The following is a 23180-nucleotide window of genomic DNA, read 5'->3' on the forward strand; positions in this document are numbered from 1 at the left end:
TCAGGATGGGGATGATCTGGAAATGCTGTCTTAGATGCTCGATGTTCAGTTCTGAATGAACATCATTGGATGACCTATTGGAGATGAGAAAGGTAGCAACAAACAAACAAAACAGCAATACAGTGGTCACTTTATTAGAAACCCCTACCTTCAACTCTCTGGACACTTTAAAGCTCCACCTACTTTATAGATTCACTATATACAGACTGTAGGTCAACAGTTAAGGTAGTTTACCATCCCCATCTACACTATTCATGGTTGGTCAGTTTCTGAATAAAGGGCTGCTGTTTGTCCAGATATTAATGGGGTAGTGGTCTATTTTCACTACATCAGTGACACTGACATGGTGGTGTTCATAATGGTGTGTGTTGCCAGTGTTTCTACACACTGTCCAATAATGTCCAGACAAAAATTGCTCTGTGTTTAGAAACTGACCACTGATGAAGGTCTAGAGCAGATGTCTTTAAATCTTGACCTTAGGTCCAGTTTCCAGTCCTGGACTTCTGGTTCTGGGTAGGTGAGACACTTTTTGACCAATCAATTACAACAAAAAAATTTGGGAGAAGGAACATGCCTGAAGCCCCTCCTCCTGATCTAGCATCCCATAATACCATCCTTTCTTTATTTTTGTGTCTCTGACATGTCTCCACAACCTTCCACCTCCCCGTCACCTTCTCTCATTCCTGGCTCCTCCTGGAGGGAGGGCTGGCTTCCTACTACTAAACAGAAGCTTCCTGAACTCCAGTTCTCTCACCTCGCTTACAGTCACGCCAAATCATCATGCCGAAGGTATTGTCTGAACTAGCAAACTGCTCCCTTAACCTCCCGCGAGAACACAATCCAGATTTGAAGACCTGGGCTTTAGAGGACACAAACTATGCATCAACAGATGAGTCACAGTCTCTGACTGTACACTAGTAAGGTAGATCTACAAGGGAGGTTTTGATAAAGTGGCCAGAGAGCGTATTGCTTTCATTTTAAGAGAACATTCCAGGCTACGGCATTATTTGACATTTCTTCGAGGCTGGAATTGCAAAGAAATGCATTTTTATATCACTTTAGACCAAAACACTGTGCTGCCTGCACAGTAATGAAATGAACCTCAAGAGTTGAGCTACTTTGCAACTCATTTTAATGCAATGGACATCTTTTCTACTGAAAATTACATTTCCTTTTTCCGTTTTGCCTTTCTGGAATAAATTAAGCTTTTAATCATTCAGCAGCTCTCTTTTCTAGTCCTCTACTATGACTGTAACTGTATACACACACACTGTCATGTTGGAGAAAACACGTTTTCTGGGGTTGTTTGAGGACATTATACTACTATAATGAAATTCAAATTCTGTATTTGATATTATAATCTCCACCCCGGGGCACTGTCTAAATGCCAGAAAGAATAAATAGTAATGTTCTTATGTGTGAGTGTGTGTGAGTGTATGTTTCCATTAATGCGCTTATGTAGTATGTGCACATGGGTTTGCGTAGCGTAGCTGTGCTTACGTATAGGTGTTTGAATAACGTTAGGCCCAGACAGTAAGTAATTGACAAAGATCAAGAAGTTTTGTTATTCATGAAAAGACGGATCACAGATAACATTGAGGAGAAATTCTAATCTTCCAGTGGGATTAACAAAAAGAGGAGCTGAGTCTCAAAAGATAAAATCAGTTGTTTTTTTTTTAAGATGTGAAGAGAAAGGGGATTGGTACGCCTCTAAGCTTCTACTTTGTTTGGGAACGCTATGAGGAACAGATAATTAAAGCTATCAAAATCTCTTCTACAAAGGATTTCCGATTGATGGAAAAAAGAAAGAGGAAAATCAGACTCTTCCTATGAGATCTATCTTGATATAGCAAGAGCACGATATGACAGTTCTAAAGAGATTAAACCGTAGTAGTAGTTCTAAAGAGATTAAGGCTGGTTATAAGCAGATGAAACGGAAGTAAGGGAAGGTAAAGCAGCAGTACAGCAAAATAGAATCTGCTTCTATAATACTGTGAACATGAAGGATTGAGGGAGCTCACTATGTTTGGTGACACTGTTCTCTATAACAGTGGATCAGTGTGCAAATCTCATAAAAACACTGGCATTCATTGTAGAGAAACGTACCCTCTCTTTACTACCCATTTCTTTACAGTGGTGGTGAAGGAACCAGGCATGTATCTCTCCACCAACACCTCCAACAGTTCTCTTCACTGCCTTAAATGTAAATGTAAATTTTAATGATGTGATTTTAAAAGCAGGTTCTAGAGCCAAACTCTTCTCAGAACTCTGGTAGAACAGTGTCTCAGGCATCAGGCAGCGTCTTCATCACCATTAGGTGAAGAACCTTCTGTAAGGAGCTTTTATTAGAGCTTCAGACGTCTGCTTACCTTCACCTCCACTGTAGAACTCCAGCTCTGACTGGGGGAGGTTATCTAGAACCGAATGTTTCACACCAAACCCACTAAACCCACCAAACCTCCTAACCCCACTCTGAATTAGATGAATTTTACAAATCTGTGGTATTGTAAGAATAACCCAACTAAAGCATAATTTTCCATGTAATTAGTGAATACTAAGATTTAGTATGTAATGAATATGGCAGTGAAGATGAGTTACTGACCTAGAAGTCGTATAAAAATGTACCAGTTGGAAATGCTTCCCACATTTTCTGCACACAATTGTCAAAAAAACAAACAAACAAACAAAAAAAAAACATTCATTTTCCCCATAGATGAAGTCAGCTTAGATTAGCAGTCCATATTCTGTGATTTCGCCAACTGCAAGATGACACAAGCATGATTTGAGTTGTGCTAGCACTTAAGAAATATTCCACCCATAAATATTTATAAAAATATATTTCACAAAGTAGGAAACAGTACATGGGTATCTTAGATTACAATACAGAGAGTAGATAATTAAACATACAAGTATATAAGCATTAAAGCACAGTAGAAAATATGATCTGCATGTAGTCTATACTGCCCAGTCCTACTGAAAATGACCATACTGTATCAGTACAAACCCAATTATGCACACAGCTATAGTGCCATTTTTTGATCTCCATGTGCAAGAGCCAACGTGCATAGACTAAAAAAAAAGAAAAAGAAAGAAAAAATATAAGAAACCGAAAAGAAAAGAAAGCTCCTCAAAGAAGGCGAAGAATGTCAGCAGTGACTATGTACACGTCTTTTTTCTCTAATATCATACAGTGTAGCACATTACGGACGGTCTGTAGTGTATTCCTTTACTTTATGGGCTGGATTACCAGTGGGTTATACATTTAGTTGTTGGAAAAGAAAGGAAAAGTCAAAATTCTGGGGTCAAATATAAACATGAACTAAATCCACTCAGCTATTGTGCTTGAAATGATCACTGGTAACACTGTATACAGTATATTAATATATACACACACAGTATCAATAAAATCTCTCTTTTTTTTTTTTTCTCTCCCGAATCCTCTGCGGATATCACAGTCAGCATAATTCACCACCTCTGCATTTCTCTGCATTAAGTGCAGTCTGGTAGTTCTGATTTTTAGCAATTGTAGCGCTTATAAAATAGCTTACCGGTGACGAATGCAGCAGTGAAACAAAGCAGAAAAGGAAGAAACTGAAATGACACAACAGTTTGTTTGTTTTTTTTTTCTCTTTTTTTTTTCATTTATACCCGCAGCACAAAAACAGACAACTGGCGATGAATATTTGTATATTTATATAAATAATACTACCATAATGAAGAAACACGAGTGATGTTGGGGAAAAAAAAGAAAAGTTAAATACAACCGTATTTAATGTTTGCTTCTGTAAAAAGAAGGCCTCGTTGTTTTCTACATGTCTCTTTTTTTTGTCTTCGTCTCAGTCTTTTATAGGCTACTAATCTTTGAGTGTGAACCACACTAAGAGCATGAATACAAAGTGTTTCGTATAAAGCGAAGCCACGAGGCTCGTCCAGGTTATTCGGTAAATCCGGCCACTCTGTATTAAATGGTATCTCAACTAGTACCTATTAAAGCCAATATAATGTACTTGTCTGTAAGCTCACCTTATCGTTAATCATACATACATTCAGCAAAGTAATGTAGACCACATATTGCTTTGTAGTTGATTCTGTAGGGTTGCTTTTACGTTCCTTGCGTTGAAGCACTTGTTTGCACGTTCTTTCGGGAGTGGGGCCGTTTTGAGGCCTCTGCAGTCCATCTTCCACAAAGCCTGGCGTCCATAAAACCACGTCCTCCTCTGAGTCTCTTCAAGCGACTACCAAGAATCTACTCGTTTGATGCTTCCGGTGGTCACAGTGAACAACAAATACCCAAAATTACTGCTAGACACTCAATGACGGTAATCTAAAATCACTCCACGAGAATCATTGACCTCCTACTACAGACACTGTATTGAAGTTCAGCCCGACGTTATTTATGACGTTGCACTTTTGATGTGGTATATGACTAATAAGCTATCAAGTCTTTCTAACAGTTCTTCAGGAAAAAAAACAAAAGGAGGCCGTGTGTCGTTCTTCAATCTGGCAACCCCCAGTCAGTGTGATACACAAGTCATGTAGATAAAAGCAAAAAAGGGCTCAAAGGGTCCCAAGGTCAAGTTTCTTTGTCGCTCTCGCCCACAGAGTAAAGCTCCCCGAGTCTTCTGAAGTGAGGCCCCCAATCTCTGAGGTAGTCATAGTTCTGGTCCGAGTCTGAAGACGCCGTCTCCAGCGAGCTCAGAGAGCCGGCCACCGAGCCCCGGCCCTCGTAGCCGTAAATCTGGATGGAGTCGTAAGGGGGCGCCGTGGGGTCGTTGTCCGCCTCGTGCAGCCGGACATTGATGAACTCGTCCACGTCCACGCCGTTGGGCCCCGAGTGGTGGCCCTGCCTGGGCATGAACTGCAGGTCCGGTTTGATGTCCTTGCGAGGCAGGAAGCCGTTGATGCCGTCCGGGTTCTGCAACGTGGCGATGTCAAAGGCCTCCGTGTCTTCCTCCCCGCCGCCCTCGTCGTCGTAGCGGATGATGTTCTCCCGAACATCCTCGTCATCTTTGATGATCAGTGGCTCGTTTTTGTGCCTCCGTAGCGTCACAAACAGCACCACAATGACTGAGGACAGCAACAAACAAACTACATCATAAACTGAGACAGTAGTGCATGGTGGCATTTTATTAGGTCCACCTACTTTGCAGCTACACTTACTGGCATTTTATTGGAAACACCTACCATATACAGTAGGTCTATATATATATATATTTATAAATATGTAACGTGATTCATACCCAACAGTAGGATGATGCAGGCCAGGATAGCGATCAGTGCACCCATGCTGAGGCCTATGGGCAGGACAAAAGCCTCGACATTGCAGGACTGGACTGTGCCGTCTCTGCTGCAGCCGCACACCCGGATGGTCAAAGTGTTGGTGCTGCTCATGGGGGGGTCTCCATCATCGGTCACTACGATGGGCAGGAAATAGATCTCCTGCTTCTGCCGCCGGAAGTAATCGTGCTTCGTGAGGATACTGATGGAATTGTCTGGAGGGGAAAGAAAACAGCAATACTGAGACCAGTTCTCCCCTACGATTCAGAGTCCTTAACCATTAGCTGCCCCAGTATTAGCCTCTTTTTTGCATTAGATGCTGGAACATTGCTGTGAGGAGGATTTGAGTTCCACAGCTCCACAGCCCAATACTGGGGGGCTTTATCCAGAGCGTAACATTCTATTAGTCAGTGCTTGAGTCAGTGGTGATTATACAAGTACATTATTTTATTTGTTTCATGTGATGCATGAAATATTACAATGTTATCTGTCAATCAAATTAGAGAATTTGACTTGATTTAACAAATTCCAGACATCCCATCCCAGACTCTTCACTGGCTTCCTGTTGCTGCTGCCCAGGTCATCAGATTCAGACCCCTGACTCGGGTCTACAAAGCCAAGACTGGACCAGCCAGCCCCTCCGTACTTGATGGCGATGGTCAAAAGCTGATCTGCACCAAGAGCCCTTCCAGCTTCAAGTACGGCTCGGCTCGACCCGCCATCCATTAAGATCCACGGAAGACGAGCGTCCAGACTTTTTTCTGTCCTGCACCGAAGTGGTGGAATGAACTTCTCCTGGGTGTCCGAACAGCAGAGTCCAACACTCGCTGTCCTCAAACCCAGACTGAAGACCCTCCTCTTCTGAGAGGACTTGGGTGAAGAGTAGAGAATTATGGTCTTCATATTGACTTGTGTTTAGAGTCTAAGATTAGAGGAGTTTTTAATTATTGGTCTATTCTAACTAGCTGAGCTTTTTCTTCAGTAAACAGTGAAGCTCTTTGTAAGTCACGACTTAAAGAAGAGCGTCTGATAAATGCTGTAAATGTAAAAGAAACATATAATAGTTAGAAATAATTTGACTAAACTTAAGATGTTACTCACCAAGACATGACTTCTTGCAATACATGTGTATATATATATATATATATATATATATATATATATATATATATATATGTTATGAATTAAAAGTCAAGTTAAGATTCTCCTTCTTCTATAAAAGTTGTGATTTTTAAGAGTTGAGGTTTTTGTGTGAAACGACAAACAGTTTGAGGTCGACTGTAGTGCTCATAATACACAACATATGATCCCGTCTGAAGTGTGTCCTCAGTCCTTGTGGAAATGTCACCGAGGTGGAGAGAAAAGAGTGGACAGAAGTGCCGTCCTTCACTGATGGCTCTTCTGAGAATCTTCATCGTCTTCATTATCTAGTCCTTCATCTCCTCTTTCTTTCGTGTTTTTTATACTTTAAACTCCCTCAAGATTCTCCTGTGCAGCAGAAATGTGTTTCTAATCATCTCCAGCTTTCTGTGTTTTCTCTGTCTGGGGCGTGCGAGGGGAGAAAACAGTGCGGCGAAAAAAGAGAGAGAGAAAATAGGTTGAGGAGAATGCTGTGAGGCGGCGTAAACACTGAGATAATGCAGCAATGAGTAGAATAAATGAGTTATGGAAATGACTTTTTCATCACATGAAAGGCTGTCTTAGGAGCAGAGAGGTTTTATTTCTTCTGCTTATGAAGGTGAATGCCGTCACCTTTGAGCCGCTAATGAAAGCGAGGGGCCAGCTGGTTTTCCGCAGCACCTATTTCCTAAACCGTACGTGACGGAGATTTAATTTAAGTTAATAAACATGCTAATGAAAAAAATATAATGCAACTTTATTTTTGTCTCCCTAAGATCACAGAGCAATTATTTGCGAATGCGCCGAGCTGCTTTATCATTGTAATTACACTAACATTGCTTTTTCTCCATTGTGTGCAATAACCAGTGGAGGAAGAAAATTGTCCATCATACTAATTTGTCTTAGTTTATCAGAAGATTTTGACAGAAATGCTGCCAGCTCTGAGCTCCTACTGCAAAACATGAGAATATTCAAGTCAGTGAGAGATACTAGTACAATCTCTAATACCTAGAATGTGATTTTTTTTTTTTGTTGTACGCAAATTTGGCTTGTAATTCTACCTAAATAAAACTTTAAAACTTTAAAAATACACTTATAGTCAAAAGTTTGGACACCCTTGTTTTGTGTTTTTGTTTTTTGTTTTGCTTGAACCCCATGCTCAATAAATAAATAAATAAATAAATAAATAAATACAAAAATAAATGCAAAAAAATATATGAATAAATAAATAGGCTGTTGATTGGTCCAGTTAAAATGTTTTAATTAAATATTAATTGTTGTAAAAAATATATTTTTATTATTTAAAATATATAGTATTACAGTGTCCATATTTTTAATATTTTTTAATATAAAATTAAATTGATATAAATGTATAAAATTCTATGAAAAATATTTTTACACAACAAATATATATTTATTCATGTTTTTTTGTGTTTGTTTGTTTATTGTAGTTCAATTATTAAATATCAGGAATTATACATTTGCAATTAAGGCATTTACCAGACGCTCTTATCCAGTGTTTCACTGTTGACTCAGAAACGATCCTTAGAATCCGAAAGATCCCTCTAAGCTTAGATACTACAACAGAAGTCAGAATGGAGACACAATACTCCCCACTGCCCTTCGTCCAAGTGCTCTTCAGTCTGGGTTGAAGACAGTGAGCAACCCTGCCGTTCAGACACCCAGGGGAAGCTTGTTCCTCCACGTCGATGCCGGAATACAAAATACATTCATAATGCCATACATAATCCCATCAGCTCCACTGACCATATAGACGCATTGTGTAGGTCTATAAGTCCAGACTGTATCCATCAGACTCTGTTATCAGCCTCCTCCTCTCACCCTGTTTGTTCTTCAAGGCTCAGGACCCCACAGGACGGACCACCACAGAGCAGGGAGGTAGTATGTGGGTGGTGGGTCTACATTCTTAGCACTGACAGCAGTGACCCTGACTGACATAGTGGTATGGTGGTGGTGGCGAGTGTGTGTTAGTACTGTGTGTTGAGCTGCTGGTTCGAGTGGATCAGACGCAGCAGTGCTGCTGGAGTGCTTAAACACTGTGTCTGTCCACTCTGGCTGTCCACTCTCTATTAGACACTCCTACCTAGCTGATCCACCGTGTAGCTGCTAGTCCTTCATCGGTGGATGCAGGTCACTACCCATAGGTCGCTACCCACAGGAAGCTGCCCACAGGACGCTGCCCAAAGGACGCTAAACACAGGATGCTTAACACAGGTCACTACCCACAGGTCGCTACTCACAGGTCACTACCCACAGGTTGCTACCCACAGGAAGCTGCCCACAGGATGCTGCCCACAGGACGCTGCCCACAGGACGCTAAACACAGGATGCTTAACACAGGTCGCTACCCACAGGAAACTGCCCACAGGAAACTGCCCACAGGAAGCTGCCCACAGGAAGCTGCCCACAGGACGCTGCCCACAGGATGCTGCCCACAGGACACTAAACACAGGATGCTTAACATAGGTTACTACCCACAGGTCGCTACCCACAGGAAGCTGCCCACAGGAAGCTGCCCACAGGACGCTGCCCACAGGACGCTGCCCAAAGGACGCTGCCCACAGAACACTAAGCACGGGTTGCTACCCACGGGTCGCTACCCACAGGACGCTGTAGGCTGGATATCTCTGCTTGGTGGGCTGTTTTCAGGCCTGCAGTATGAGTTACTCTACACATCTCGAGTCGTTAGCATGGTGTCCCCAAACTTATGACAGGCAGTACGCCCTGCTATTACTGCTGGGTTTGAGGGCATTGTGAAGAAATGCCTCCAAACATTGCACCATGTTGTCTCAGCTCTCGCTCTCGGCCTGCCCAGAATCTCCCGCCGCTGCTGTTGGCGTTATCATCGCAAACGAAGCAACAGAACGTTCCAGGCTGATCCAGAGGGATTCGTCCTCGCCTGCTGGGAGCAGGTGGGAATCATCATCATCATCATCATCCAGACGTGGTATACGCCTCTACAGATCCACAGCGTGGCTGCAGGGAGTTACTTAACTGAATCTTCTGGGTGGAAAATCATGCAATTAACTGTTACTAAGCAGATGAGCTCACTTAATGCCATGCAGTGTTCACTGTACCAGCGGAAAACATGAGGGATGATGTGAAACCTGGGGGGATTAGATTAGATCCATGTGTTTCTAATCTCGTGTGTGCATTGTTTTATAGATCACTGTACGCTGTGTCAGTGTAATCCAGTAATAATAAGGTTTATATAATGTTATAAACTTAATATTATAAATATTTATATTATGGTTACAGTTATTTCTATAGTTATTCATTAATGTATTAATTAAGTTGTGGATCTATTTAAATTTTTAAAAATACAATCATAGTCAAAGGTTTGGACACATTGGACAAATTACATGAACCCCATGCTTAATAAATAAATTAAATAAATTAAATAAATTAGATAAATTAAATAAATAAATAAATAAATAAATAGGTTGTTTATTGGTCCAGTTAAAATCAGTTAATTAAATATTAATTGTTAACAAAAAACTACTTTTATTATTGAAAGCATATATATTATTACAGTGCCCACCTTTCTGTTAATCTTTTTTTAATATAAAATTAAATGTATATAAATGTATAGAATTCTATAAAAAGTATTTTTAATAGAACAAACATGTTCACAAATTAGACATATATGTTTCATATCAATATATTATAACAATATAATAATATAATTTTAATGTAATATAAAATAAATATGTGTTTAATAAATAAGTGTTTAATATTAAATAAATCCTAATATTTTAAATAACTGATTAACTGCACAGAACAACTTTTTAGTGCTTATTTAAAGCATTGTAATATTAATTAAAATGCATATAAATACATGTTTTAATGTAAATGTATTTAAACTAATAGCAATACATGCTAATACATGAACTAATATATGATACTGTTTCTATATATATATATGTGTGTGTGTGTGTGTGTGTGTGTGTGTGTGCTATTCTTTATTCTTTGAGATTTTTTAATTAAGCAAATTAATGAAATAAGAAATCAGCTGCATCTATAGAATGAGAATTGCTAAGTGAACCTGGTCACAATACATCCAGGTGTGTCTAAACGCTTTTCTTCCTGTGCATCAAGTGATGATTACAAAAGTAACAAATACAAAATTTACTTTCCATATTTCTTCATTTTTGCTGTTTCTGACATTTTGACATAACGTGAATCTGGCAGTTGGTCTTTATATTGTGTCCAAATTTGATAATAATGAATGGACCAGTAGAAATGTTTTTTTTTTCTGCTCCTGTAAAGTTGAAGTTTTGGAGTTACGAAAGCGACGATATGGATTGTATTTGAACTTGAACAGCAGTGACCTACTACATCACATTCTTCAGTCAGGAAAAATCAGTTTTCTATGATATAAGCCCTTTGAACACACACGAACACACACAAACACACACACTGGGACTCTGGAGTAGCAGGGTAAAAGAGTAAATCCGGTAGAGTGCACTGGACGCCTCAGGCTGCCCATCAAAAGCTGCTGACCTCACTGAGCTCTGGGATAAAATGGCCATCTTTAGCTTCACCGTGAACAAACTGACTCACTGCACAGCTCTCTCTCTCTCTCTTTCTCTCTCTCTCTCTCTCTCTCTCTCTCTCTCTCTTTCTCTCTCTCTCTCTCTCTCTCTCTCTCTCTCTCTCTGTGTCTCTCTAAGTCTCTTTCTCTCTCTCTTGCTCTGCCGCGAATCCAACAGGTCGTCATCAGCGATGCTCTGTCTGTTTCCAGTCTCTGCTGCTTTATCTGGGGCAAAATCAGGAGCTATTCACAGCCTCGCAGGAAGAGCCTTACTCAGTGTACCAGTGTGTGTGTGTGTGTGTGTGTGTGTGTGTGTGTGTGTGTGTGTGTTTTCTCTTGTGACAGCAATTAGTTTCTACTGTCCTCTTTTCTCCACAATAATAACTGCAGCAAAGACTGTGTAATTATTGGAGCAAGTTGTAATTACAGTTTTATGTGCTATCTAATCATTACTTTTGGCCTCACCTCGAACAACACAGCATCACTTAGCTCACAGAGCCAAGCGTGCTCAGAGGGGGGCGTCCCCATCCACTGTTTTAGCTTCTGATACTTAACGTTGATCCACCCTTAATATCAGCGGATCTTTGACTGCTCAGCACATTTAATAAATGCACAATAAGGGGTCAATTATTAGTAAATGGAAGGGGGGAGGGGGGTAATGAGGAAGGTGGCAGCCAATGAGAGGCATTTCTGCCTCATGAATCACCACGGGAAACAGTAAGAGCATCAACATTCAAAGGGTCGTACTAGCCAGTTTTTGCTTCAGTGGTAAAAATATGCAATTCTATGTGGCTCCTGTGAGCCACTGCAGTGCCGTAATCCAACCAATCAGAGCAGAGCTTATCTTTTCACAAGCCCTCTGTAAAATAAACGAGGTAAAATTGACGGAACTAACGACTAACTGTGCATTAATCTAAATGATCAATTTCCCTCCAAAATGTTTAACCGAGCATACCAGTCATGCCCATGATACCAGTCATGCCCAATATGCACAAACCAGTGTATACCAGTGAAGCCCAATATGCACAAACCAGTGCACAGCAATGCTCCTTCTCCAAAATCTAGTAGAAAGTCTTCTTCTCTGGACAGTAGAGACAGTTACTCCAACAACAGAAACAGTGAATGAGCAGGTGTCCCAATACTTTTGTCTATATAGTTTACTTACTATTTAAATTTTAATAGATGCATTTCGGAGCATTTTACGTAGGTGCTGTGCTCTGTGTTTACTGATATCTCATAGTTCTATGTCATTTATTCGTGTCGTATCCGGCGTGTCTTCAATTAGACATCCCTATTCAAGACTATCAACGTCCCGAACAAGACGGCAGCAATCACAGCTGCCTACACCTGACTGTTCTCAATCAGCAGAGCAAAGAAGTGTGAGGTATCAGGCCACACACTCACAGGCTGACCCGAAAATTGCCTCGTCATTCTCTCTCCTCTTCTCTTGCTTCTTCATATCCACTAACATCACACCTGCCTCGTTTACAGACACCTCGGTTTAATTAAAAAGCCATCCAGCCCCTGACGGCTCCTGCTCTACCACCATAACAGACAGATGGGACCAGATGAGGATTCTTCACCCCAAGCTCTGGGAAAACATGACACCACCTCAGGGTTTATGTGAGTGTAGAGGAAGTGAGGTTGGGGAGGGTACGATGTGCAAAAAGCTGACCCATCCAGCTCGCTAAACCGACCGCAGTGTTTAGCAAACAAATTTAGAGCCATCTGCCGCACCGCCACAGCTCTGGGGAAGTCACCCTACATTGAGCTGAACCGCTAAAGCCTCACTAGGAATGGTCTGGATCCCGTTCATTTACTTTCTTTCAAAATGCACTGGGGAGTAAAGAAAGAGCTGATGTCTGGGCAATTGCGCATCTGCTAAGTTGCGGGTACACTAATTCCACCACACTTCTCCTTCCAACACACTAAAATGCCTCCGGACACTGTCCGACATGAGGAAACTACATCTCTCTCTCTCTCTCTCTCTCTCTCTCTCTCTCTCTTTCTCTCTCTCTCTCTCTCTCTCTCTCTCTCTCTCTCTCTCTCAACCACAATGTTGCCAAAACCAGAAACGTCAAAGCTGAACATCATTACTGCCATAATATAATGTATAAAATTAGCAATAGAATGATAGTAATAAACTAATAATAATGAAAGGCAAACCCTAATAGTAACCTAGTATTGTAGCAGTGGGGTTTAGTGGGGTAGATGGAGTAGCGGTGGGGTTTGGTAGTGGTGGGTGAAATAAGGTGAGATGTGATAGGGGGACGGTAGATTGGGGTAGGGTTTAATGGGGGTCGGTGGAGTATGGATGGGGTTTAATGAGGTAGGTGGAGTGGTGGTGGGGTTTAATAGTGATTAGTGGGGTGAGGTAAGATTTGATAAGGGATCGGTAGATTAGTGGTAGGGTTTAATGGGGCAGGTGGAGTATGAGTAGGGTTTAATGGGATAGGTGGAATAGCGGTGGGGTTTGAAAGTGGTAGGTGGGATGAGGTGAGATTTGATAGGGGGTCGGTAGATTGGGGTAGGGTTTAATAGGGGTGGGTGGCGTAGCGGTGGGGTTTGATAGTGGTGGGTGGAATAAGGTGAGATTTGATAGGGGTCGGCAGATTGGGGTAGGGTTTAATAGGGGTGGGTGGAGTATGAGGGAGGTTTAATGAGGTAGGTGGAGTAGTGGTGGGGTTTAATAGTGATTAGTGGGGTGAGGCAAGATTTGATAGGGGATCGGTAGATTAGGGGTAGGGTTTAATTGGGGTAGGTGGAGTAGGGGTATATACATATCCTTCGTTCTTACCCAAGTTGTTTTTGATGGTAAAGTTGGGGTTGGTGGGCGTGTCCAGTCTGTAGTGGAAGGTGTGTCCCTGGGCAGGGTTGTCTCTGTCCACAGCGCTGATGGTCTCGATCACCTGTGGGTTTCAGAGAGTCAGTGAGAGATGGAGCTGGTGGACACTAGAGGCCTAAACTCATCTATTACTTCGCTTTTCGCCATCATGAAGAGAGCCCGGTGTGACAGCGGCCCACATAGGATGAAAAATTTGTCCCATTCACTCATGAAATTAGAGACCTTTATCCATGGGGTGCTGTCTTTCACACCACACTCCTCTCCTCCAGCTCCATCTATATATCTGCCAGCCCAGTTCAGGACAAGCCGTTTTTCTTCATGATCGACGGCTTGTTCAAAAGTAGGACCCTGCCATCGCGCTCATTCGTTTCCTCTCACGGACACGGAGAAAGAGCGAGAGGGCGAGAAAGCGAATGGCACAGAAACCTCACAGTCCTCAGAGTGGTGGCCCCAACCAGAGCCACACCGAAGTGTACAGGCATTGGAATTGACAGTACTGTGCCGAGGATTTAGTCCCCTAATTCAAAATCCCATTATTCTAGTCTCTCAGTGTGAGGGGTTTTACAGTAGAAGCTCCAGATCTCATCAGAACAGATGCAGGAGAAATGAGAGCTTCTCATTCTGAAGAAAGTAGTGAGATCTTGTCGATGAAGAACAGAGCTCGGTTCCTCCAGGTTTCTGCTGGACGCCCCCCAGTCCAGCCAGCACAGCGTGGAGGATGTGTTCAACTCCATCAGCAGCAGCAGCAGTAGCAGCAGCTCACCTGATTTACCATCATTAAGCCCTGATTTACCACCAAACCAGGTGTTGAATTCTATGCCTTTCTCTCTAATTTGCTACCTCCAAGAGACCAGGGGGGTAAGGATAAGACAGACACCTCCTCTTTTCTAACTGCTGCCGATGCAGCATCACCAAAGGAAAGCACCGGGTCCCCAGCTCCACCACACCAGCCAACAGACGCCTCGCTTTGAGAGGGCTTGGGCTAGGGATTCGAGAACATCTCCAAAACATCATGGCAGGTCTTGTTGGGTTTGTCTGGTATGCAGTGGTCAGTGCCTCCCAGATAGGGGCTCCCAGATAGGACAACTGATGAACCAGCAGCAGGGTCATGGGTACCTAAGGCTCATTAATGGTCATGGCGTGCAGGACTGATCTGCAGGATCAGCTGTTAATGGTAGCCTTGGTGCCAAATACTGCAGGACACCTTCAGAGGTTTTGTGGAGCCCATGCTAAATGGTCAGCTCTGTTGTTGGTGGCACAAGGGAGACCTACTGAATATTATCATGTATATACTTGGTGTATATAGCTTTCTTTTCTTAAAGCTGCTTATGTTAAATTACTGTAAAGAACACTGAACGTTTCTCTGATTTGTATTAAAACCAGGTTGTAGCAGTGATGCTCAGGTGTTGCTAATGTAAATGCCCTGTCTTACCTGTCCGGGTTTTCCATTCTCGCACAGGAAGAGCTCTTCGTTGATGGGAAACTCAGGGGCGTTGTCATTAATGTCCAAAACTCTGATGGCCACTATAGCTCTGGAAATCTGGCTGTGGTTCTCTAGCAGAAACACACACACACACACACAGAGCAGAAAACCGGTGAATGACGGACAGATACAGAAACGGGCTACTGCAGATCCCAGGTAAATACAGTGACCCAGTTATTCCCTTTCTCTTTCAATGTCTCTCGCTCTCCCTCCCTCTCTTTCTTTTTCATTCTCGTCCCCTGGGTTGATGGAGAGACAGATGAGACACCACATCAATCTGAGAGTGAGGCCTTATCAAGTATGCAAAGCAGGACAGCAATGTGGGAAAATATCTATCATAATCGGTGTGCTTTTAAAATCCCCTGTACACACACACACACACACACATACACACACACAGGCATGTTTTATACATAAGGCTAAAAAAAGATGAATATTTATGAAATGGTGGCAGCTAAAGACTAAGACGAAAATAAAAGGCACTTTAATTAGATTAGCTTTTTATTGGAATTATTCATCGTCACTAATTTACAGTCCCTTTTGAGGACCCTGTAAACGATTGTATTTAATCAGCGTCACAGCCGCCGACTTTTATAGAAATTATCCCTTCGCTTGGCCTTCGAAGCGGCAACACAGCACCTCCTCTGTGCCTACAGCCGCTTTTAAAGTGCCGCTCTTTCGACCCGGGGTAATAACGAGGGGACGCACCTACACCACCACGCGTCCAGCTCCATCACAGATAGTGTCTAAGTGGAATAACTGCAGAGCAGGTCCAGGGACTATGAAGGTGATGTCACTGCACTGATTTAGCTCTGAATTGAAAATGAAATGCAGTGGTTAGAGGGGTTCATTGCAAGAAAGCTCAGGCCTGTAAAAACAGGTAAAGTTGTTTTGGACCAATAGAAATGACTTGGAATGAAATCTGTGTCTTCTATTTTCCTTCTCCTCTAAAGCTGCAGTTTTGAAGATACAAGGTTTTGGGATGTCAGCAGGATGTCAAGCTTCATGTATGAACAATGCTGTCAGTGTAAATGTGTGATCATCTTTAAATGAAACGCCATACAAATGTGCTGTTTATTTATTTATTTATTTAAAAAATCTATAGACATAATAGAATATTCATATTCATACATTTATGGCATTCTTTATCTGGTTAATGCAATCTGTTAAATTCAGGTGATAAATAGTTGTTATGTGTAAAATGTGCAGAAAATGTGCATATTAAGGTTTATTTCTGGTCGGGGATTTGTAAACTCACTCAGAATATCAGCAAAATCTAATTTGACCATGGGTGTCCATAAAGTGACCTGTGACCTAAATCACAAGCTAAATGTTTCTAATAAAGTGGCCAGTGAGTGGAAGTACAAGGTAGATGTTCCTAATATTGAAGCCAGTGAGCGGCAGCACAAGTCAGGTGTTTTTAATAAAGTGGCCAGTGAGTGGAAATGCAAGGCTGGTGTTTTTAATAAAGTGGCCAAAGACCTCAATCACAAGGTGAGTGTTTCTAATAAAGTGGCCAGCGAGTGAAAGTTCAGTACGGGGATTCTTACTTACACAGTTAAAGGTTAGGGACTTCTCCTCCCACTGTCTCTTGCTCATTAGGGGTCTGTATAAACATCATTAAATTGGCCTGAAACACTCTCTCATCCCGTCTTTAGAACAGATAGAACAGCTCTATGAGAACCGCAGTGCCGTAAATAAAGTTCCCCAAAGTGTTTACTCCTCTGTGGCCAAGTAGGAGGAACAAAGGCGTTCTTAGTCTAACCATCAGATGTCATAACAGTTTTCGCCCCCAAGCAATCCGCATTATTATTAACGAGTTGTCACGAGCCGTTTTGATTCTGATAGGTCCTACACTCAAACTCTTTGAACCCGTTTCTCTCATTAATTATGTCTCGCCCACTACTGCTGCATATTTTTGTTTGTGCTGCTGTTGCCGTCTTCTGCGCGCTGCTGTTTCTGTGCAGGATCTCTCCAGCTCTGAAGCGTTTTGTACTGAAGGGCTGCGGTTCTTCTCCATGCATAACGTATAAGGGTTTCTTACGCTGCATATACAAATCATCTATGCAGAAAGGAGCTTTTATGCTGCAGTCATGGAGGACTACAGCACTGCACAACATTACAATGGACTCAGCCATCTGTGTTACAGCAGGGAAACAGATCAATGAGCTGCTGTCCTTCAGGGGAGAACTGTGAGGAACCTTGGTACTATAATGCACAACGTTCAGTTCACGGCAAAATGCTAGAAAGTACCAGATCCAGCGTACAGTGTGTTATATTAATATACTGTGCTGTGAATAAACATCGCTGGTCATTCTATTAGAAACCCCACCCTCGTATCTCTACCTTGTTTGTGCACAGTTAGAGACTGTAGGCAATCTACTGAAGGACAGTTTGTTAGCCTCATGCTTTAGCTGAACTTCACAGATAGTAGCCGTGAGTGGAAGCAAAAGGTCAGGGTTTCTAAAAAAGTGGACAGTGAGGAATCACAAGGTAGGTGTTTCTAATAAAGTGGCCAGTGAGTAAAAACATGGTAGGTGTATTAATAAAGTGGCCAGAAAGTGGAAGAACAAGGTAGGTGTTTCTAATAAAGTGGCCAGAAAGTGGAAGAACATGGTAGGTGTTTCAAATAAAATGACCAGTGAGTAAAAACAACATGGTAAGTATTTCTAATAAAGTGGCCAGTGAGTAAAAACATGGTAGGTGTTTCTAATAAAGTGGCCAGAAAGTGGAAGAACAAGGTAGGTGTTTCTAATAAAGTGGCCAGAAAGTGGAAGCACAAGGTTGGTGTTTCTAATAAGGTGGCCAGTGAGTGGAAGCACTAGGTAAGTGTTTCTAATAAAGTGGCCAGTGAGTGGAAGCACAAAGTAGGTGTTTCTAATAAAGAGGCCAGTTAGGAAGCACAAAGTAGGTGTTTCTAATAAAATGGTCAGTGAGTAAAAGCACATGGTAGGAGTTTCTAATGAAGTGGTCAGTGAGTAAAAGCACATGGTGGGTGTTTCTAATAAAGTGGCCAATAAGGCAGTACTAGGTAGGTGTTTCTAATAAAATGGCCAGTTAGGAAGCACAAGGTTGGTGTTTCTAATAAAGTGGCCAATGAAAGGAAGCACAAGGTAAGTGTTTCTAATATATTTGTGGCTGTAGAGTAAGTTGTCTGTAATAATAATAATAATAATAATAATAATAATACATTTAGGTAATTATCTATATAGATATAGGCTAGACGTTCTCTAAAACACAGACAACTATATCTACAGACTCAGACTGCATTTCCAACAGTTTCCTTTGTTGCTAATTGATTTAATACATTTCTAATTATGCACTCTGTATCTGCTGTTAATTGTAATGAGTGTTTTTTTGTTTTTTTGCTTTAAGCTGTGAAAGAGAGACAAGACGATTTCGGGAATAACTATCACACGCAACACCTCAGGATGTTAATTTGAGTTTTATCACCCAAATACAGTCCTGTGTGGCATTCTGAATGCAAATAATGCTTTACATATGGTTAGTGGTGTTTGTAGTTCTGCTCAGCGGATTTTAATTAGTCAGTTTTCTGGATCAGTTTTAGGGATTTTTGTTTTTTTTTCATCTGTGATTCTAGGCGTTGTGCTTCTAAACAACTCTGGTTGAGAGAAATCTGTGTTTGATACATCTTAATATTGTGCGTTACAGGAAAACAGCCTGGCTGTTTAGAGTAAATTCAGTCGTTGTTGCCAATAGAACGACGCGCTGTAGTAAAGCATTTTCCCAGCCTGTTTATTGTTCAGCTGAATGGATGTTTAGGGATGTACTGCATTGTGTAGAAGTTTTTTATTATTATTTATTTCAATTACAGTCAAAACAGCCGTTAAGGACAGGCTCTTCTGTCAGAAAAAAAGGTAGAAATTGATATTTTTAAGAGAAAAATGACAGAAGCCTCAAAAACTACATCTAATTTCAGATGTTTCAGTGTATAGCATGTCCACCCCTCAGTCTTCCACATCTTCAGTCTCTGAGAATGTTCTGCTCCTCGCCATTCAAGTCCTCCCAAACACGTTTAATGATGTTGAGGTCCAATGGTGTGGTCTGTCCCTTCTTTTGTTTCTTTGTAGGATTTGTCTGAGCTTCTCGTCCTTTCAGAGTTGTCTTCTTACAGTGTAACACCTGTAGATGTTTTCAAATCTGAAGCCAGAGGTGAGCCTGACTATCTGCTCTCTTTCTCAAAGATGAACAGCTTTCAGTGCTGTTTACTGAGGCGGGCAGTGTTGGGTGGTCTACCCACCCAACTCCAGCTTTGGAAAGTCACTTGATATTCATGGATGTTCTCCTTCCTTCTTATATGTGATCTCCTCAGAAACATCTCTTGAACAAAAGAAGAACTTAATGGCTGTTTTGATGGCTGGACATTATCTGGACACAAGCTCCTTCAGCATTTGTTATGAAATCAAAGATATGAGCAGGTTGTTTGGCCGCTATACTTATTTATCAGTGAGGTCAGATACTGATGTTGAATGATTAGTTTTAGACTAGCCACTCCAACTCATCCTAAATGAGTGTAGCTCCATCACTCCAGAAAACCCCAGTGTCCACTTTCAGCTTTGGGGGTACAGTGGGCTCCAGAATGTCTTGTTCTTGTGGTCATTGTTTTTCTATACATATTAATAGAGATGATTGAATCTGTGTGTGAACAACTCAAAGCAATCCACTCATTAGAACGACTGTCCAGATAGTTTTGGACATGTAGTGCATATACATATGCATGTATTTGTTTGAACAGCGCAGCATTTTACAATACAGTTAGACTTACTGATTTCTGTGGCGGTGACCGTGATGTTGTGCCATGTATCGGTCTCTCTGTCCAGCGGCTTGGCTAATGTGATCTTTCCATCATCAACATGAATATTGAACTGCCTCTCCAGATCTGTGTGCCGATCAATAGAATACCTGCCGAAGAAAAGGGAGCACAGAGAGAGAGAGAGCAGAGGAGAAAATGAAGTTCACATCTAAACAAATAAACCCATAAAATGTTTAATATCCATCAGTTTATAGTCCTGAAGAACAAAATGTGGAAAAATCTGGTGTGTTTGGTCTCTTTCTGATGGTAGATGCTGTACTTTGATATCAACTGAGCTTCCTGTAGGTCCTGTGATGACATTTTTAGGACTGTTGGAGGCTTCTTTACTCATCTTGAGGTTCTGCTCTTGGGCTGAACTTGGTAGGACGGTCTGATATGGTCATGTTGGTCAGCTGTTCCACTTGTAAATGATTTAGTGGACAGTGGAACAGCGGCTGATTTCGAACTGTTCTGAGATCTGTTTAAACTTCTTCCAGTACAGACTCCTCTACAACATCTCCAACCTTCTTTCTGAAGGCCTCAGAGAGCTCTCTGGGTCTGGCCATGATGGTGATCTTCTTCACCCCTCACTTCAACCATCAATCAAGATCAGACCAGACTAAACGTCTGAGATTTAAATCAGACTCCTCCAGAATAATCCTCTCCAACCATGTTCTGATCATCTGCAGCTGATCTTCTGCTCCTGATCCTAATTCTACACCTTTAAAAGAGTAATAGTTGTATTACCGCCATCTATCAATGGTTCTAATGATGTGTCCTAATTTTCATATGACCGCCTGGGGGGCACTTATCCTAGTTCATGGATGGGCAAGTCTGGTTGATGACAGGGTTGTGGGTTCGATACCTGGGCTCGGCTTGGAGTTGGCTGCCCACTGCTCTGGATGTGTGTGTGCTCACTGTCCCTAGTTCACAAGTGTGTGTGTGTATGTGTTCACTACACAGCTGGGTAAAATGCAGAGGACAAATACTTGCACCTTTACCTATAATTCAGCTCACCTGTTAATTGCCAGGTATAGTAGGTCTATTACCTTTGGGGGGGTTGGTCACCCCTAATATGCAGCCATGTAAGGAATTACATTCCCATTCAGTTTACATTCTGCATCAACGGGTTTGATTCTGCATCCATTCTGTTTCCATGTAATTTCTTAGCTTGTTTTAATTAAGCCATGATCCAAAACATGTTTTTTTTTTCTATTGCCAGTGTTATTATACCTACATAACTGCATAGATAGTCACATAATAAATGACATCCCTGTTTACACTGCATCCTATCTGGACAGGTTTGTAGAGTCCAGTAGGCATCACCCGCCCTGCCAAATAGACGTGCTTCCTATGCTACACTGAACAGAATGGGAAACAGGTAAAGAATTAAACAATTCATTGGCCCAGATTACAAGTCCGTGCAACCCACTCAGCTGTGACATCACAACTCCTGCTAGGAGCTGCTGTAGATGTTGAGTTAGGAGTGAAGGTCCAGAAGGACGTACACACACACACACACACACACACACACACACACACACACACACACACATACGCATATACTGTATACACAACCACAAACACACACACAGGCAGCTAGACAGCACGCCCCACCTGGGATTAGTCTCCAGGAGGCTGAGCGTATTTCAGTCAAGCTCTGACAGTTTCACGTACCACAGAGAGACAAACCCTGAAATGTTCTGCTACATGTCAATCAAACTGACAAAGTTACAGTGGGAAATCACAAAAACGAATACGAATGAAAAAAAATAAAATAGAAAGAAAAGAAGCGGTAGTATGGAAGGAGGATGAAGTGGATGTTTGTGTAGGTCCAGCGCCAGAGAAACATATGTCAGGTTCTAAAATACCACTCTCGCTTCCTAATAGCGACAGAAGATAACACATATACTCTAATTATGTGTCGCACTTGTGCTTAATTGCCAGAACTCAAGGTCAAATTTCAAAGCGTGAGCATAGACTTTATGATTAAGCAACAATTTCTCAAAGCCATTAAAGGTTTCTCATTGCCAGGCCGCTCCTGTCTGAGGCTGAGAACAAAATAAGCGCAGTAATAGGTCTTTAAAGATGAAATGAAATGCTTAATTAGTCTTAACATCAACAAGCAGAGCAGCTCCTCTTAGTGCATTTTTAGATGTTTGTGTGTGTAATAACAAAGAAGCTCTCACGCCTGCCATTCACTGCTGGAGTCGCTTCATCATCAGCCTTTTAGGGATCAGAAAAAAAGAAAAACATGTATCACCAAGAAATGGTTTCAAGTTTAAAATGAATTTTTATTACTATTAGTAGCAGCAGTTCTGTGTTCGCCTCAAAATATCACATGACTCTCAATACAGATGGTCACTTATGCAAAGTTGAAGCATTTTTATCATTAGCAGTAGCAGTAGCAGTAGCCGTAATAGTAGGGTTAGTACAATATTAGAAGCAGTACTGGCAGGGGCAGTTCGTTTTTAGTAGGAGTAGCAGTAATGATTGTAGTAACAGTACTAGTAGCTGTGAATCAGTAGAAGTAGTGACAGTATTAGCATTAGTAACAACATTAGTAGTAATAGCAGTAGCAGGAGAAGTATTGATAGTAGTAGCAGTAGTGCGTTAGTGGAACTAATAGTAGTAGGAGTACTTTTAGGAGTAGTAGTAGGAGACATTAAAAGTAGAAGGAGGAGGATAAGAATGGTGGAAGGAATGCATTTGTACAAGAAGTATCACCAGTAATAGATTTTATAGGAGTAGTACTAGTAGTGGTAGTAGTTGAATTTGTAGTAGTAGTACTAGTAATAGTAGTAGCAACAGCAGTAAATGTAGTAGTAGTAGTAGAAGAAGTAGTGGTATAGTAGTAGTATTTGTAGTAGTAATAGCATTAGTATTTGTAGTAGTAGTAGTTGTAGTAGTAGTGGCAGTGGTAGTAGTGGTATTATTATTATTATTAGTAGCAGTAGTAGTAGTAGTAGTAGTAGTAGTAGCAGTAGTAGTAGCAGTAGTGGCAGTGGTATAGTAATAATAATAGTTATAGTAATAGTAGTAGTAGTAGTAATAGTATGAGTAGTAGTAGTAGTAGTAGTAGTAGTAG

General features: G+C 41.4%; 1 protein-coding gene across 4 annotated transcripts in view; it reads right to left on the reverse strand.

The window, feature by feature from the left end:
• Positions 1-2779: 2779 nt before the first annotated feature.
• The window catches only part of cdh8 (cadherin 8), a 166561-nt gene continuing 146160 nt past the window's right edge, over positions 2780-23180 (reverse strand). For all 4 annotated transcript variants that reach the window (XM_072671725.1, XM_072671726.1, XM_072671728.1 and 1 more), the window contains exons 8-12: positions 20066-20202; positions 15229-15350; positions 13749-13860; positions 5241-5492; positions 2780-5067 (exon numbers count right to left, since the gene is read on the reverse strand). In XM_072671725.1, the coding sequence (XP_072527826.1) occupies positions 4574-5067; positions 5241-5492; positions 13749-13860; positions 15229-15350; positions 20066-20202 (1117 nt within the window). In that variant the 3' untranslated portion in view covers positions 2780-4573. The remainder of the gene's footprint in view (positions 5068-5240; positions 5493-13748; positions 13861-15228; positions 15351-20065; positions 20203-23180) is intronic.

The sequence above is a fragment of the Salminus brasiliensis genome, chromosome 25 (assembly GCF_030463535.1).
Source record: "Salminus brasiliensis chromosome 25, fSalBra1.hap2, whole genome shotgun sequence".
NCBI classification, from domain to species: Eukaryota; Metazoa; Chordata; class Actinopteri; order Characiformes; family Bryconidae; genus Salminus; species Salminus brasiliensis.